The 12,425-nt window shown below is 38.6% G+C and overlaps 1 protein-coding gene and 1 long non-coding RNA gene across 2 annotated transcripts; one reads left to right on the top strand and one right to left on the bottom strand.

Moving 5' to 3' along the window:
* Positions 1–1,718: 1,718 nt before the first annotated feature.
* LOC120720165 (protein SSUH2 homolog) lies at positions 1,719–9,528 on the top strand. Its single transcript, XM_040009790.1, has 11 exons — positions 1,719–1,737; positions 2,073–2,153; positions 2,232–2,515; positions 3,671–3,731; positions 4,175–4,305; positions 4,544–4,606; positions 4,694–4,770; positions 5,063–5,155; positions 8,116–8,221; positions 8,525–8,632; positions 9,330–9,528. The coding sequence occupies exons 1-11, from the start codon at positions 1,719–1,721 to the stop codon at positions 9,468–9,470; spliced, it is 1,164 nt and encodes a 387-aa protein (XP_039865724.1). The 3' UTR covers positions 9,471–9,528.
* A 2,261-nt stretch (positions 9,529–11,789) lies between these two features.
* LOC120717232 lies at positions 11,790–12,339 on the bottom strand. The gene is made up of 2 exons (XR_005692125.1): positions 12,214–12,339; positions 11,790–11,879 (listed from the first exon to the last, which is right to left on the bottom strand). It is a non-coding gene; the product is annotated as an uncharacterized LOC120717232 (long non-coding RNA).
* Positions 12,340–12,425: the final 86 nt, after the last annotated feature.

Here is a 12,425-nt window from a genome sequence, read left to right as displayed (position 1 = left end):
CCCTGCGGGCTATTCAAAGGCGCAGACGCAGGGTTCGGCTCCTGATAGTCGGCGCTGAAACGCTGTTACTTCTATTAATAAACATTCAGTGCGAAGATTAAGTCAGAATCATGTTAAACTTCAGCATTCACTAAACTGCATTCGTTTGCTTCTTCAGTATATTTTAGTTTTTAAAAGAGGAGCTCCAAACATGATCCACTTGTTTTCCTTTTTGACAGTAAACTGCCGATGAAACTCATCAAGCCACCTGAACCTTGTTTCCTGAAGAATTTGATGCAGACGTTTGCCTTTGTAGTGGACAAAAAAGAAAGAAAAGCAGGAAGAAAGTGGATTTGGGAGGAAAATGCGAATTAACCGGATCTTTCTGTTTTGTACTTTGTGCAATTGTACTCTTTTCTGTAATTTTACACATTTATTTCTTACAATTCCAATGACAAAGAGTCATACTGACATATTTCTATCATTAACGTCAGCGGTGTTTCGTTATCATGTAGAAAAACTAAGAGATACTATAAGACTTGCGTGCATTTCTTTTAGATTAATGCATCTCAGCTAAATGTGTAGTTAAACTTATTTCTATTGTTGGAAAGACCAGTGGTCCGGCCGCTTAAATTTAAAATGGGGTGAGTGTGGCCCATGTTTTAAAATTAGTTTGCCATCCCTGCTTTAGACTTAACAAATAAGGACACATATGGATTGCTAAACTCTGAAAGAGAAAACAAGGTCAGATTTTCAGTAACTGATTTAAAGTTTAATCAACTCAGGTGAAGAAAGGGAGTGCAGACCTATGTGCTCAATTTAGGCATAATGAAAGTCAGGAAATAATCAGTGATGATAATAATAGTAATGCATGATAATAAATAATCTTTTGAGACAAAGACAAAGAAAGTTGAAATATAAAGATTTAATTTGTTGTTTTGAGTCAAACAACTGGTACGGCTTCTATACCCTTTTCAAAATGCTGTGTTTGCATGAGTTATTGAAACCGTACTGAGGATATGGAAAATATTTCTGTTTTGTTGGTTCAACAGAGTATACCCTTCTGTGTATTTAGAATAGAATAGAATAGAATAATCCTTTAATTGTCCCACGAGGGGAAATTTGGTTTTGACAGCAGCCAGAAAGACACATATATAAACAAACAGTACACAGGACACAGAACAGAAACACACACAATTTTTTAACTTTTAATTTTTTATTTTTTTTTAACACAATTTAAGTCCTCTGTCTCACTTTCTTCATTGTCAGGTTGTCTGTATATCTCATGTCATGTCACTGCAAGTCTCAGGATTGTTTTCATGCTTCATGTTCGTGTTCATGTTCATGTTTCTGGTCACCATTTTCGCATGTGCTGAGTTCCATGTCATAGTTTTCATATTGAGTTTAGGTTATTCCTGTTTAGGTTTTGCTTTCCTTTTCCCCCAACTCGCCTTGCCTTGTTTTCTCTTTTAGAAATCAGCCTCAATAAAAGGCCCGGCTTTTGTTATACCTCATTCCCTCTCCTGTGTCTGCTTTTGGGTTCACACCGCAAATACACCAGCCCACCTGGCCGTGGCTAACCATAGTGTGGGCATAATCATTTTTCATTGCACCAAACATTCTTCTGTGCAGGAACAGTCTTATTCAGCTCCAGACATTCAATTCAATTCAGTTTTATAGCACCAAATCACAACAAAAAAAAACTGAAAAAAAAAACAATCAGGGAACCTCCTATGAGCATGCACTTTGGCTACAGTGGTAAAGAAAAAAACTCTTTTAAATGGAAGGAACCTCTGGCTGAACCAGGCCCACGCAGGCGCAGCCATCTGCCATGACTGTTTGGGGTGAGAGGAGGAAGACAAGACAAAAACACACTGTGGAAGAGAGCAACAGGTTAATAATAACTGATGATTAAATGCAAAGTAGTGTATAAACATATAGTGAGTGGGGGAAAAAACGTGAGTAAATAAGAAACACTCAGTGCATCATGGGAATCCCCCAGCAGCCTAGATCTTTTGCAGCATAACTAAGGGAGGATTCAGGGTCACCTGATCCATTTGGTTGAATTTTTTGTTTCTTGTTTTTCATTCCAGCTATGTACCCACCTGTCATGGCACCCCAAGCCAACATGTTTGTCAATGTCCCAGGCTATGAAGGCACTGTGCCAGGAGGAGGTAAGAAAAGCCCGGTTCACATAATTCCTCACATTAATGCTGTTGATGTTACTTGAAAATTTGTCATTGATGCAGCAGGTTTCCTGCCTCCTCCCATGCCCATGAACCCAGTAGCCCCACCCCAACCCGGCCCTGAAAATCTTGAATGGAGGTACGACATATTACCTGTGTTTCTGAGCTGCTCACCAACCAGTAGAATATTCTGGTTTAACACAGAGTTTGTGTTTTGTAGCATCCCCTCTCTTTCTGAGGATGAGGCTCGGGAGGCATTCAAAAAATTTGTGTCATCTAATATCTGCTACAGTGAAGATCCAGTCACTCAGGGAGTCATCACCTCCATGGAGCCATTCAACACATTTAGGGTGATTAAATGTTCCACCATCACCACCATCAGTGATGCTGCGGACTGAGTTACCTCCATATCTGCCTTTACTATCTTGATCAGTCTGTTGCAGAGCTCTGGTTTGAGATGCTTTTATCCATAGTTTTCCAAACATTTGACCAAAGGACATAATTGAATGATAATGAACTGTTGAAACATGCATAATGAATTTTTTGGTAGCACTTTCTATTACAGCTAGGTAATACAGGGGTAGTAGTAGGGTAACAAGGGGGAAAAAAGAGTGTAATAATGTGGTAATTTCTAAGTTTTTACTATGCAATTACCAAAGTAATAACCACTTAATATCTAAGTAATATCATACAGTTGGGTTACAGTTGAGTAATATTGCCCAGAAATGTATGTAATAGGATAATGAGAACCCAAAAAACTGCACATAATAATATGGAAATACAACTCCACAATAAAGTGGAGTCACAAGGAAGAAACAAGAAAGCTATAATGCAGTAAAATACGTTAAGTTATTACACCTCAATTACCTGTGGTAGTTTCTGTGTAAAAAGCAGGAAACAGAGCTGCAAAATGCAAAACCACCTGTTTAAATTTAATAACATATTAAGAACCTATTAAAGCAAAAAAAGTGTGTGATTATTATCTGAAAACAACTGTGGCAGTTTGCCTAATAAAACAGGAAATACAGCTGCAACATGCAAAAAACACATTTAAAACACATACCTTGTAGGTTAACTAGTTAACCTGCTATTACCCCCTTATTACTGAGCTGTAATAGAAAGTGCGACCATTTTCTTCTCAATAAATTCAGAGCTTTTAGTAAGTGTCCAGAGCTGCTGAAGTAATAGTTTGCCAGAACTTTTCATCACATCCTCAAGACTCTATACCGGTTCCAAGTACTGGTTTTACCACAAAATTTGTTATCCAGTAATATGATGCCCAGTTATATGGCAACAACCCGGAAATACATTGTGTGGTATAATGTGCGATACTGATTGGGTTTAACAAATTTTGTGTAGGATTTAATGGGAGAGTCATTTCTTGCACATGATGCATAGAAACTTATGTTTCACTTTCACTCTGGTGTGAAATATAGAGAAATTAGCACAGTAATGTTATCAGCAAATCCAGTTTCTCTCAGTAAAGTCTGTTTTTTGTTCCTTAGTACCGTCTGGAGACATTCACTGAGTCCAGGTCAACTGACTGGGCCCACAAACCACATGAAGGTAAACGCACATTTTCATTTTGTTAAATCCAAATCTGATGTGGGGCCATTAAAATGGTCATTTTCATTTGTTTCCATGAGCCACCATGTTCTGTTATTATAGAGCAAGGCTGGATGCTTTTTAATCTGATGGTAGAGTTTTGTTGTTTCCTGTTACCAAACCACATTTTTTCACTTTGTTCTTGACCACACTCAAAGTTTATGGCCTTGTGAGGGATTAAAAACGATAGTGTGATACTCAGAGCCTATTACGCATCAAACTCCAGAACAACTGATTAATAAATAATGTTTTACCTGAAAGAGTTAAACCTGGAAACACTTGCTTTGGTTTTCATAACAAATGCCTCTTTTATTGATCCTTGCGTAAATCTACTGACAATGCAGTAACTTACTATACTAGTAGTTTATTGACTTTTATTTTCTGTGATCTCGTGTATTTAAAAGGTGAGCCTGCTGACTTTTACGCCCAGCCCGCTCCACGACCATGGGAGGTCCAGGCCACACCCCCCAAACTTTTCAGTGACCACACAGAGAAGATCCGGGTGCCCTACACGTCCTCCGTCAAGGTGGCTGAATAACAAAAGCTATCTGTCAAAGTGCTGGGTTACCTGCAGTTTAGTTCTGAGCTTTAAGCTTGAAGATATATATACTTAAAGAATTTTCCAGATGAATTTTGATGGATCTTTAGTTGTCCATGAGATGGTTCTACAGCTCATCTTTTCCTGAGTTTATTGAGGCTTTAAAACCATGAACACGTGAAATTTTTTTACCTTTTGCTCATTTTTAACTTTTTTTTTGTGTGTTTGTGTTTAGGAATGCCACACGTGCCATGCAGCAGGTACTGAGCAATGCAAGGAGTGCAGTGGAAGTGGAAAAGTAAGGAAACTCTCAATAGTAAATAATAAGACATGAAAAGTCTGATCAAGGTACAATTAAAACATTTGCTTATTTGTGTCGTTGTAGAAAGCTTGCCCAGTGTGTAATGGTGCGACAAAGTCTGATCCAGCCTGCACTCACTGTAATGGCACAGGCAAAGACAGGTACTGAATGGTCACACAAACTGAAAATAAAACAGAAAAAATACCAGTTTTATGACTGTGCATATGTTTGGGATATACGATTAATTACAGTAACTAATTAGAAAAGGACGGATGCAAAATGCCCTAAAAATGTCTAAGCAAAGAAATGCTGCAATAAGTAAAAGTTCAGTAATTTTTTAAAATAATAATAGAAGTAAAAATAAACAAATACCATATTTTAAAAAAATAAAGCAAAATCTGCAATGTCTGTAAGTAACCAAAAATAATGAGTTATGTGTCTGTGTGTGTTTAGGTGTACAAAGTGTGATGGTAGGGGGAAAAAGCAATGTGAAACCTGTAAAGGAAAATGTCAACTGCTGACTTACATTGAGCTAAAAGTGGAGTGGTGAGTACAACAGCAGTTTCCTATATTTCAGTGGCTTTATCAGAGTCCTTGAAGATTGGGTTCTTCAGTGTCTTTTAGGAATCATTTGGAAAACTCAAATGGTCCTGGAGGAGGTTTCAGAAGTATATAAAAAGTTTTTATACATTTCAATTCATTTAACCTGTTTTTGGCAGATATCCATGAATTATTTCGGGCATTAAAATGGTCCATGGAGAAGTTTTAGAAGGCTTTGAAAAGTCAGCCGAAATTAGCAAGGTCCTGAGTTCAACTCCACCATCTGGTCCGGGAGTGTGAATGTTCTCTGTGGGTACTCGGTAGGGCCGGACCATATCATACCGTTCACGGTAATACCGGTATAATGTTGGGCAACGATAAGAAAATGAAATATTGCGATAGAATATGGGTAAAACGCGCATGCGCAGGTGCCTTTGTTTTCATACACACATAGCGGAAAAAGCATGGCGGCGACGAAGAATGAGAAGGGCGAAAGCGGATCGTTGAATAAAACAGATGAACCAGAGCTGGTTTGTAAAAATGCTGCAGCATCAGTGGTGTGGAACTGGTTTACCTTTCATCCGTCAGATACACAACAAAGCACTATTTTTGGTAGAGCATGCTAGCGGGCCGTCGTTATTACCGTGTTTTTTGGAAAATATGGCACACTTAAAATCAATCCTTTGATTTGTCTGAAAGTCGACAGTGCCCGTTATAATCCTGTGTGCCTTATGTATGAATTCTGGTTGTGTTTACTGACCTCAAAACGATTTTATGTGGTACACGGCGCTCGAAAATCTGTCAAATGTTTCGGTATGACTAAGCTACGAACCCACACGGCTATCGTAGGCAGGCGCCTCGTGGAGTGATACGTACTGTGCTTCAACATAATATTACCGTATTGTGTGTGTATAACCTCTTTTTAAGTTTTGTGGATATTATACATGGTTAGCTGAGGATATGTCGGCCAATTTCCACTGGAAATGCCTTTTGTCAGTCTGCCCCAGGGCAGCTGTGGCTACAACTGTAGCTTGCCTCCACCAGTGTGTGAATGTGTGTGTGAATGGGTGGATGACTGGGTGTGTAAAGCGCTTTGGGGTCCCTAGGCGGGACTAGTAAAAGCGCTATACAAATACAGGCCATTTACCATTTACCATTTGGTTAAACTGTCAGCAAGGAATTTGCATTTGCACTGTTAATTTTTTATATTAAATAACTTTAATGCATATAAAAAACAGCTGCTTGTTTAAGTGAAAATACATTGATGTTTTGTTTTGTTTTTGCACTAATAAATTTGTGGAGTTGTAAAGTGTTTTGTCTAGTGTCAATTATATCGTCAGTTATATCGTTATCGCAAATTTTCAAATGTATATCGTGATAAATATTTTTGGTCATATCGCCCTGCTCTAGTACTCGGGCCTCCTCCCACATCCAAGGATTGGGGTTAGGTTAACTGGTGATTATAAATTGCCCTTGGGTGTGAACGGTTGTCTCTCTGTGTTAACCCTGTGACAGACTAGCAGTCTGTCCAAGGTGTACCCCGCCTCTTCACCTATGGTAGCTTGAATAGGCTCAAGGTCCGATGCAACCCTGATAAGAACAAGCAGAAGAGATATGATTGTGAAGGTTCTTGGTCATCCATGTCATCATAGTCTAAAGAAAAGACGTTTCACCTCTCATCTGAGATAAGAGTTCTTTAGAAATAAGTGGAAGAGAATTAATGGTGGTTTGACAGATGCTTTGGTGCCCTCTAGTCAATATAGATCAAAATTAGATGCTGCAAGTTTAAATTGAAAGCAGTAGAAACTGTTAATTGTTTAAAGCTTAAAATGTATTAAATCATGTAACGTTGTATTCATCAGAATCTACATTGTGGGCCATTTATATGGATACACCGTAATAACATGGGAATGGTTGGTGATATTAAAGTCCCGTTTGTGGCACATTAGTATATGTGAGGGGGCAAACTCCTCAAGATGGGTGGTGACCATGGTGGCCATTTAGAAGTCGGCCATCTTGGATACAACTTTTGTTTTTTTCAATAGGAAGAGGGCCATGTGACACATCAAACTTATTGGTAATGTCACAAGAAAAACAATGGTGTGCTTGGTTTCAACGTAACTTTATTCTTTCATCAGTTATTTACAAGTTTCTCTTTGTTCACAGCCATTGACTGTCACGGTTCTGGGTCGTTTCGACCCAGCATTTTGAATTTCTTATGTTTTGGTTTATTTTTACATTATGGATTATTTTCTTATTCTCTGGTGCTTTGATCATGATTATAAATATGTCTTATTCTTGGTGAGGGATTAGTTCTTCGGTGGTGTCTCATGTTTAATATTGTTTGAGTTCCATGTGTTATATTCTTTCTGTCTGCCTCTTAGTGTCAAGTCTGCGTCTTTGTGATTTGTTTCATGTTTCCTGTTTTATTTTGATTGTCCCAGTATGTTGTCAGTGTGTTCAGTTTTACTGCTCCCCTGTCTCATTAGTCTTATTTCTCCCCGCTGTCTCCGATTCCCTGATTACCGCCTTGTGTATATAAGCACTGTGTTTTCCTGTGTTCTCTGTTGCATCGTACCCTCACGTTATCTGTGTGTTCTGTCTGCCTGCCTAGTTAATTTTTGTATTCTCAGTTTAGTTTAGTTTCTGTTCCGTTGCTCCAGCAATAAAGCTGTGTATTTTGATTTCACATCTGCCTCAGAGTCCTGCATTTTGGGTCCTATCTATGTATCCAAGATGGCCGACTTCTAAATGGCCACCATGGTCACCACCCATCTTGAGGAGTTTGCCCCTCACATATGTTAATGTGCCACAAACAGGACTTTAATATCACCAACCATTCCCATGTTATTACATTGTATCCATATAAATGGCCCACCCTGTAGAGTGTGTGTTATATCTGTATTATATTTTATATTTGATGGATACAACATGAATATAGTTCATATCTGTGTGTTTGTGTTTAGGAAAAACCATGTGGAAGATCATCTGGTGGAGCAGAGCTGTGGTCTGAAGAGTGATAAGCTGCGCTCAGTAAAAGGGAAGGAGCTGTTCAAGAGCAGCCAGAACCTGGTAAACACAAACACACACAATGTAGCTTCACTTTGTATCCTAATAAGATTTTTTTTTTAATACCAAAATTTCATACAAAAAACTACATCTCAGTAGTTTCACACAGTCGTTTGGAATGTTGTATTCTATGTTTGAAATGTTAAAATGTTGAAATAATCTTCATAAATTAAACAAAGCCACTGCAGGAACTCACCTCAGACAGGTGTAGTTGAGATAAATGTAAAGGAAAGGTTGGGGAGAAGGAAAACACATTTCTGGGGTTAGCTGTGTGAATATTGTGAATTAAACTCTTGCTTCTTTCAGGTCTACCCACTGCTTGGTTTTAAACCGCAAGCAGTCTCTCAGGCCTCTGAGCATCTGATCAAAGAACATCAAACTAAGTATGGCAAAACCTCCAGGATTCTGCAGCAGGTAGGCCGACACACAGCTCAAGAGAGAAATTAGGAACCATCTTCTCCAGTAGTGGAGGGAAAGAAAACAGCTATCCTTGTTCCATCAGCAGTTAGTTCTAGTTTAAATATAATTGATTCGAGCTGAAATTCCATTATTTGTAGTTGAAGCAGCAAGGAAAATGTGCAAAGTTTACTTCTGTTTTGAGTCTATAGGCTATAGTGTAGTCACCCCCAGTGGCCAGCCTGTGTTGGTGTGCCTGTGTTACTCTGCAATTTATTGCTTTGCTCTGCAAAATATTTAACTTAACTGATTCCTCAGTTAGTCAATAGAAAAATCAATAGACTGTTCAATTACTCAAGTAATTGACTGCTACAGAAGCTCAAGAGATAAGGTGTCCTATAAAGATAACTAAAGCCATCTTGAATGATTTGATGGTGGTTGAAGAGTTAGCTGTTATATAAACACTCAAAAAAGGGGAATTAATTGTTGGAATTTTTGTTAAAGAAAAGGACATAAAGGTTTGAAGCTGGTCAATTGAAGATTAATACAAATCTGAAACGTGGCTAAGAGAAGTGCTCATTACTACATTTTTTTTTTTTTTTTACTCCTGCTTTCAGTCAATGCTAAGCTAAAGTATTCTGACTCAAGCTGATGCGCTCTGATGCTGTTGAAAGTTTTCCTTTAATATGAATCCCTCCATCTCTCTCTCTTTCAGAGGCAGGCGGTCGAGCTGATCCCCATCACTCAGGTGAACTACAAGTGGAAAGACAAGAGCTACGTCTACTACGTGTACGGCAACGAGCGCAAAGCCAGTGCTGACGACTACCCAGAGACCTGCTGCTGCGTCATCCTGTAGACCACAGGTGTCTGGTGTCCTGCAAGTTTTAGTGAGTCCTTGATCCAACACAGCTGATTTAAAGGCTAAATGACCTCCTCAACATGTGTTGAAGTTCTCCAGAGGTCTGGTAATGAACTAATCATTTGATTCAGGTGTGTTGACCCAGGGTGAGATCTAAAACCTGCAGGACACTGACCCTCGAGGCCTGGAGTTCGACACCCCTGCTGTAGACTGACAAATACACACAGCTGAAAGCAATTAAACATGTACTCATTCTTCTCTTTTTTTAACATCAGTCTTCCTTTTTCCATATATCATGATGATTTCATTTATTAGGGTAAGAAAAGCAAACCATACCTGTGTTAAAAAAAATAACAGTATCTAGTATTCTGTTCAACATTTTCTCAAAATAAAAATAAATAAATAAAATAAAAAATAAAAACACTATACTGTGGAGGTATCAAAGGATGACACGAGAGATCCCAATATTTTACTCCAATTTTAATCTCGGCTTCTCACAACTGAACACTCAAGGTGCCAAAAACCTAACCCTCTCACTTTCCGAGCCATCACACGTTTCTTGACACGGTAGAGCCATTTGTGTATCGCAACCAATTTAACGCAGCGCTTGTTTTTCTGTGCCTAAAAACTGCGTCATATTGAAAAATTCATTAAAAATCATGCTTGACAATTGACATGACTTTCTCAATGGATTCCTCTTTTTTGGAAACCTGGGCTAAATTTGTGTGCATGTGTTTATCTCATTCCACTGCATAAATCTAGAGAAGAATATTTCTGGTCAAATTCAATATACTCAATGGAATATAACACTACATAAAAATTAAAAATCATCTCTGATCGTTGACATGAAATTGTCAGTTGAATACTTCTCTGGGTTACCTGTTTTCAGCATGTCTGTATGTGTGTTTTTGTTAGTTTCTCTTAGCTGTTGATATAATATGGACTCTATTATTAAATGAAAAGAACAAATTAGAATACACTACTGAAACGTTCTGCTGATGTTTTTAAAGTTTCCATGTTACCAGGCTGTAGAGGGCTCTGAATATTTAAACCGTTTCAGATCCATTACACTCACAGTCTTATGTTAAAATCTCAAAGGACAGCATTATATTTTTGATATTAAAAGTAACTCTGGGCCTCTGTGGAGTGTGCAGATGATCTCATCGCTGTCCAAAAATGGATTTAAAAAAAAAAAACATAAGGAGTGCCGAATCCTTCAATAATACAGACTATTAGCGTAACAGGTGTGTAGCATCGCTAACTAGCTAACAACAAGCCTCCAACACAGTGCGTATGCTAGCGGCTAATCTAGCAAACGAATTAACTGCTAAACACCTGTTACTCTATTAGTCTAATACTCTAATGTTCTTTGATTTTAACATTTAAGACTGTGAGTGTAATGGATTTTAAATGGTTTAAATATTCAGAGCCGTCTACTGTGTATGTGTAAACTTTAAAAACAGCAGCAGGTTTCAGTAGTGTAGTCTATTTATAGAATCCATATTGTATCAACAGCTACATTCATCCTGGGGAGAAACTAATGAGGGAGACCATAAGGACTAAGCTGGGTTTCCTGGGTCCAGAGGTTTGGAGAAACTTTTTCCCGTTCTTTCATCACAGCTGTCCTGTGCCAGATGTTCTGTTGACCCACTGAGAGACTTCAATTAAGAAACACCAGGAAGACTGAAGCTCATGGCACTGATCAAGCAGGACTCATGATCTCCACCAGCAGTTCTCTCAGAGCTCCACCGCAGGCCCACCCCAGAAGATGGATATACCCAGCATTTTATGAACTCTTTGATGGAGACCTTTGGTTTGTGTAATGTTATAAATACTCGGATACTCCCCAGTGTGTCCGGGCTTTTACATAAAGATATTATATTCAGTCCTGTAGAACGTTACACATTTAAAAATATATTATCCTCTCTGGGTACTCTAGTATGAATAACTCTGAATTACTTTATGGTGAATAACACACTATCTGCAAAAAACTGAAAGAATTCCAGATCACAAGTTTGTAGTTCGACATACAAGTGGTGACCTTTGACCTTCATCAGGTTTTATTTAATCATGTCAGAGAAAATCAAATATGTTCTTCATGTAGCTGAGTACATCAAGTGTTTAAAACGGAAGCTGTGCAGGTCTGAGATCAGCAGCTCTCTGAAACACCAAACAGGTCCTGTTAATGCTGATATATATATAGTGACACAGTTACAGGGGTGAGTAATCCTTTTGACTTTTTGTCTTTAACTTTATAAAACAGCTGCAGCTTTCACTGACAGCACATGTGGTACTTTAACCTTTGTACTGTTTTCATCAGTTAATTTTGCAGTTAACATGTGAACATGTTGGATGATCTGTCTGCTGTCACTGGTTGGTGCTGAGCTCTGAATCTGAGGGCAGCTCCTGCAATCACAACGAGAACAGAATCATCACAAACTGAAATATAAAGTTTATTTCTCAAAGTTCTGCACAGGAGCTGAAGCAGAAGGCAGCCTGTTGCATTTACAGTATAATGCTTGTAATAAAAGTACAGTAACGGTAATTAGTGACTGAGCAACCTGGGGCGTTTCTCTTGATTTCTTTAGTCAGGGTAAATTCATTCACCTGCACGGATTAGCTAAACGAACTTTTCAAAACAAGTTTCCCCGACAACCGAGTGCTCATCTTAGCTAGCTAGGTCTCAGGACCTAGCTAAGGACGGTATTAATGGATTAGCTTATAAACACGTTTAACTTACCGAAAAAGTGCAGCGGGGCCTCGGGTCCTTTTGTCGGGTAGTCCAGTTTACTGAAGAACACCTCAGGCTGTCCATGGCGTTATTTTTGTGCCACTATTCTGAGCGCACGTAAAAAAAAAAAGTTGCAGGCGCTTAATTTTTTTTACGTGCGCTCAGAATAGTGGCACAAAAATAACGCCATAGCTGTCAGGTTAAAACAGTCGGTCGTGGTT

The sequence above is a fragment of the Simochromis diagramma genome, unplaced genomic scaffold, assembly GCF_900408965.1.
Source record: "Simochromis diagramma unplaced genomic scaffold, fSimDia1.1 OVJJ01000320.1, whole genome shotgun sequence".
NCBI lineage: Eukaryota > Metazoa > Chordata > Actinopteri > Cichliformes > Cichlidae > Simochromis > Simochromis diagramma.
Note: the sequence above shows the minus strand (reverse complement) of the source record. Positions and strands in the feature narration are given on the sequence as shown.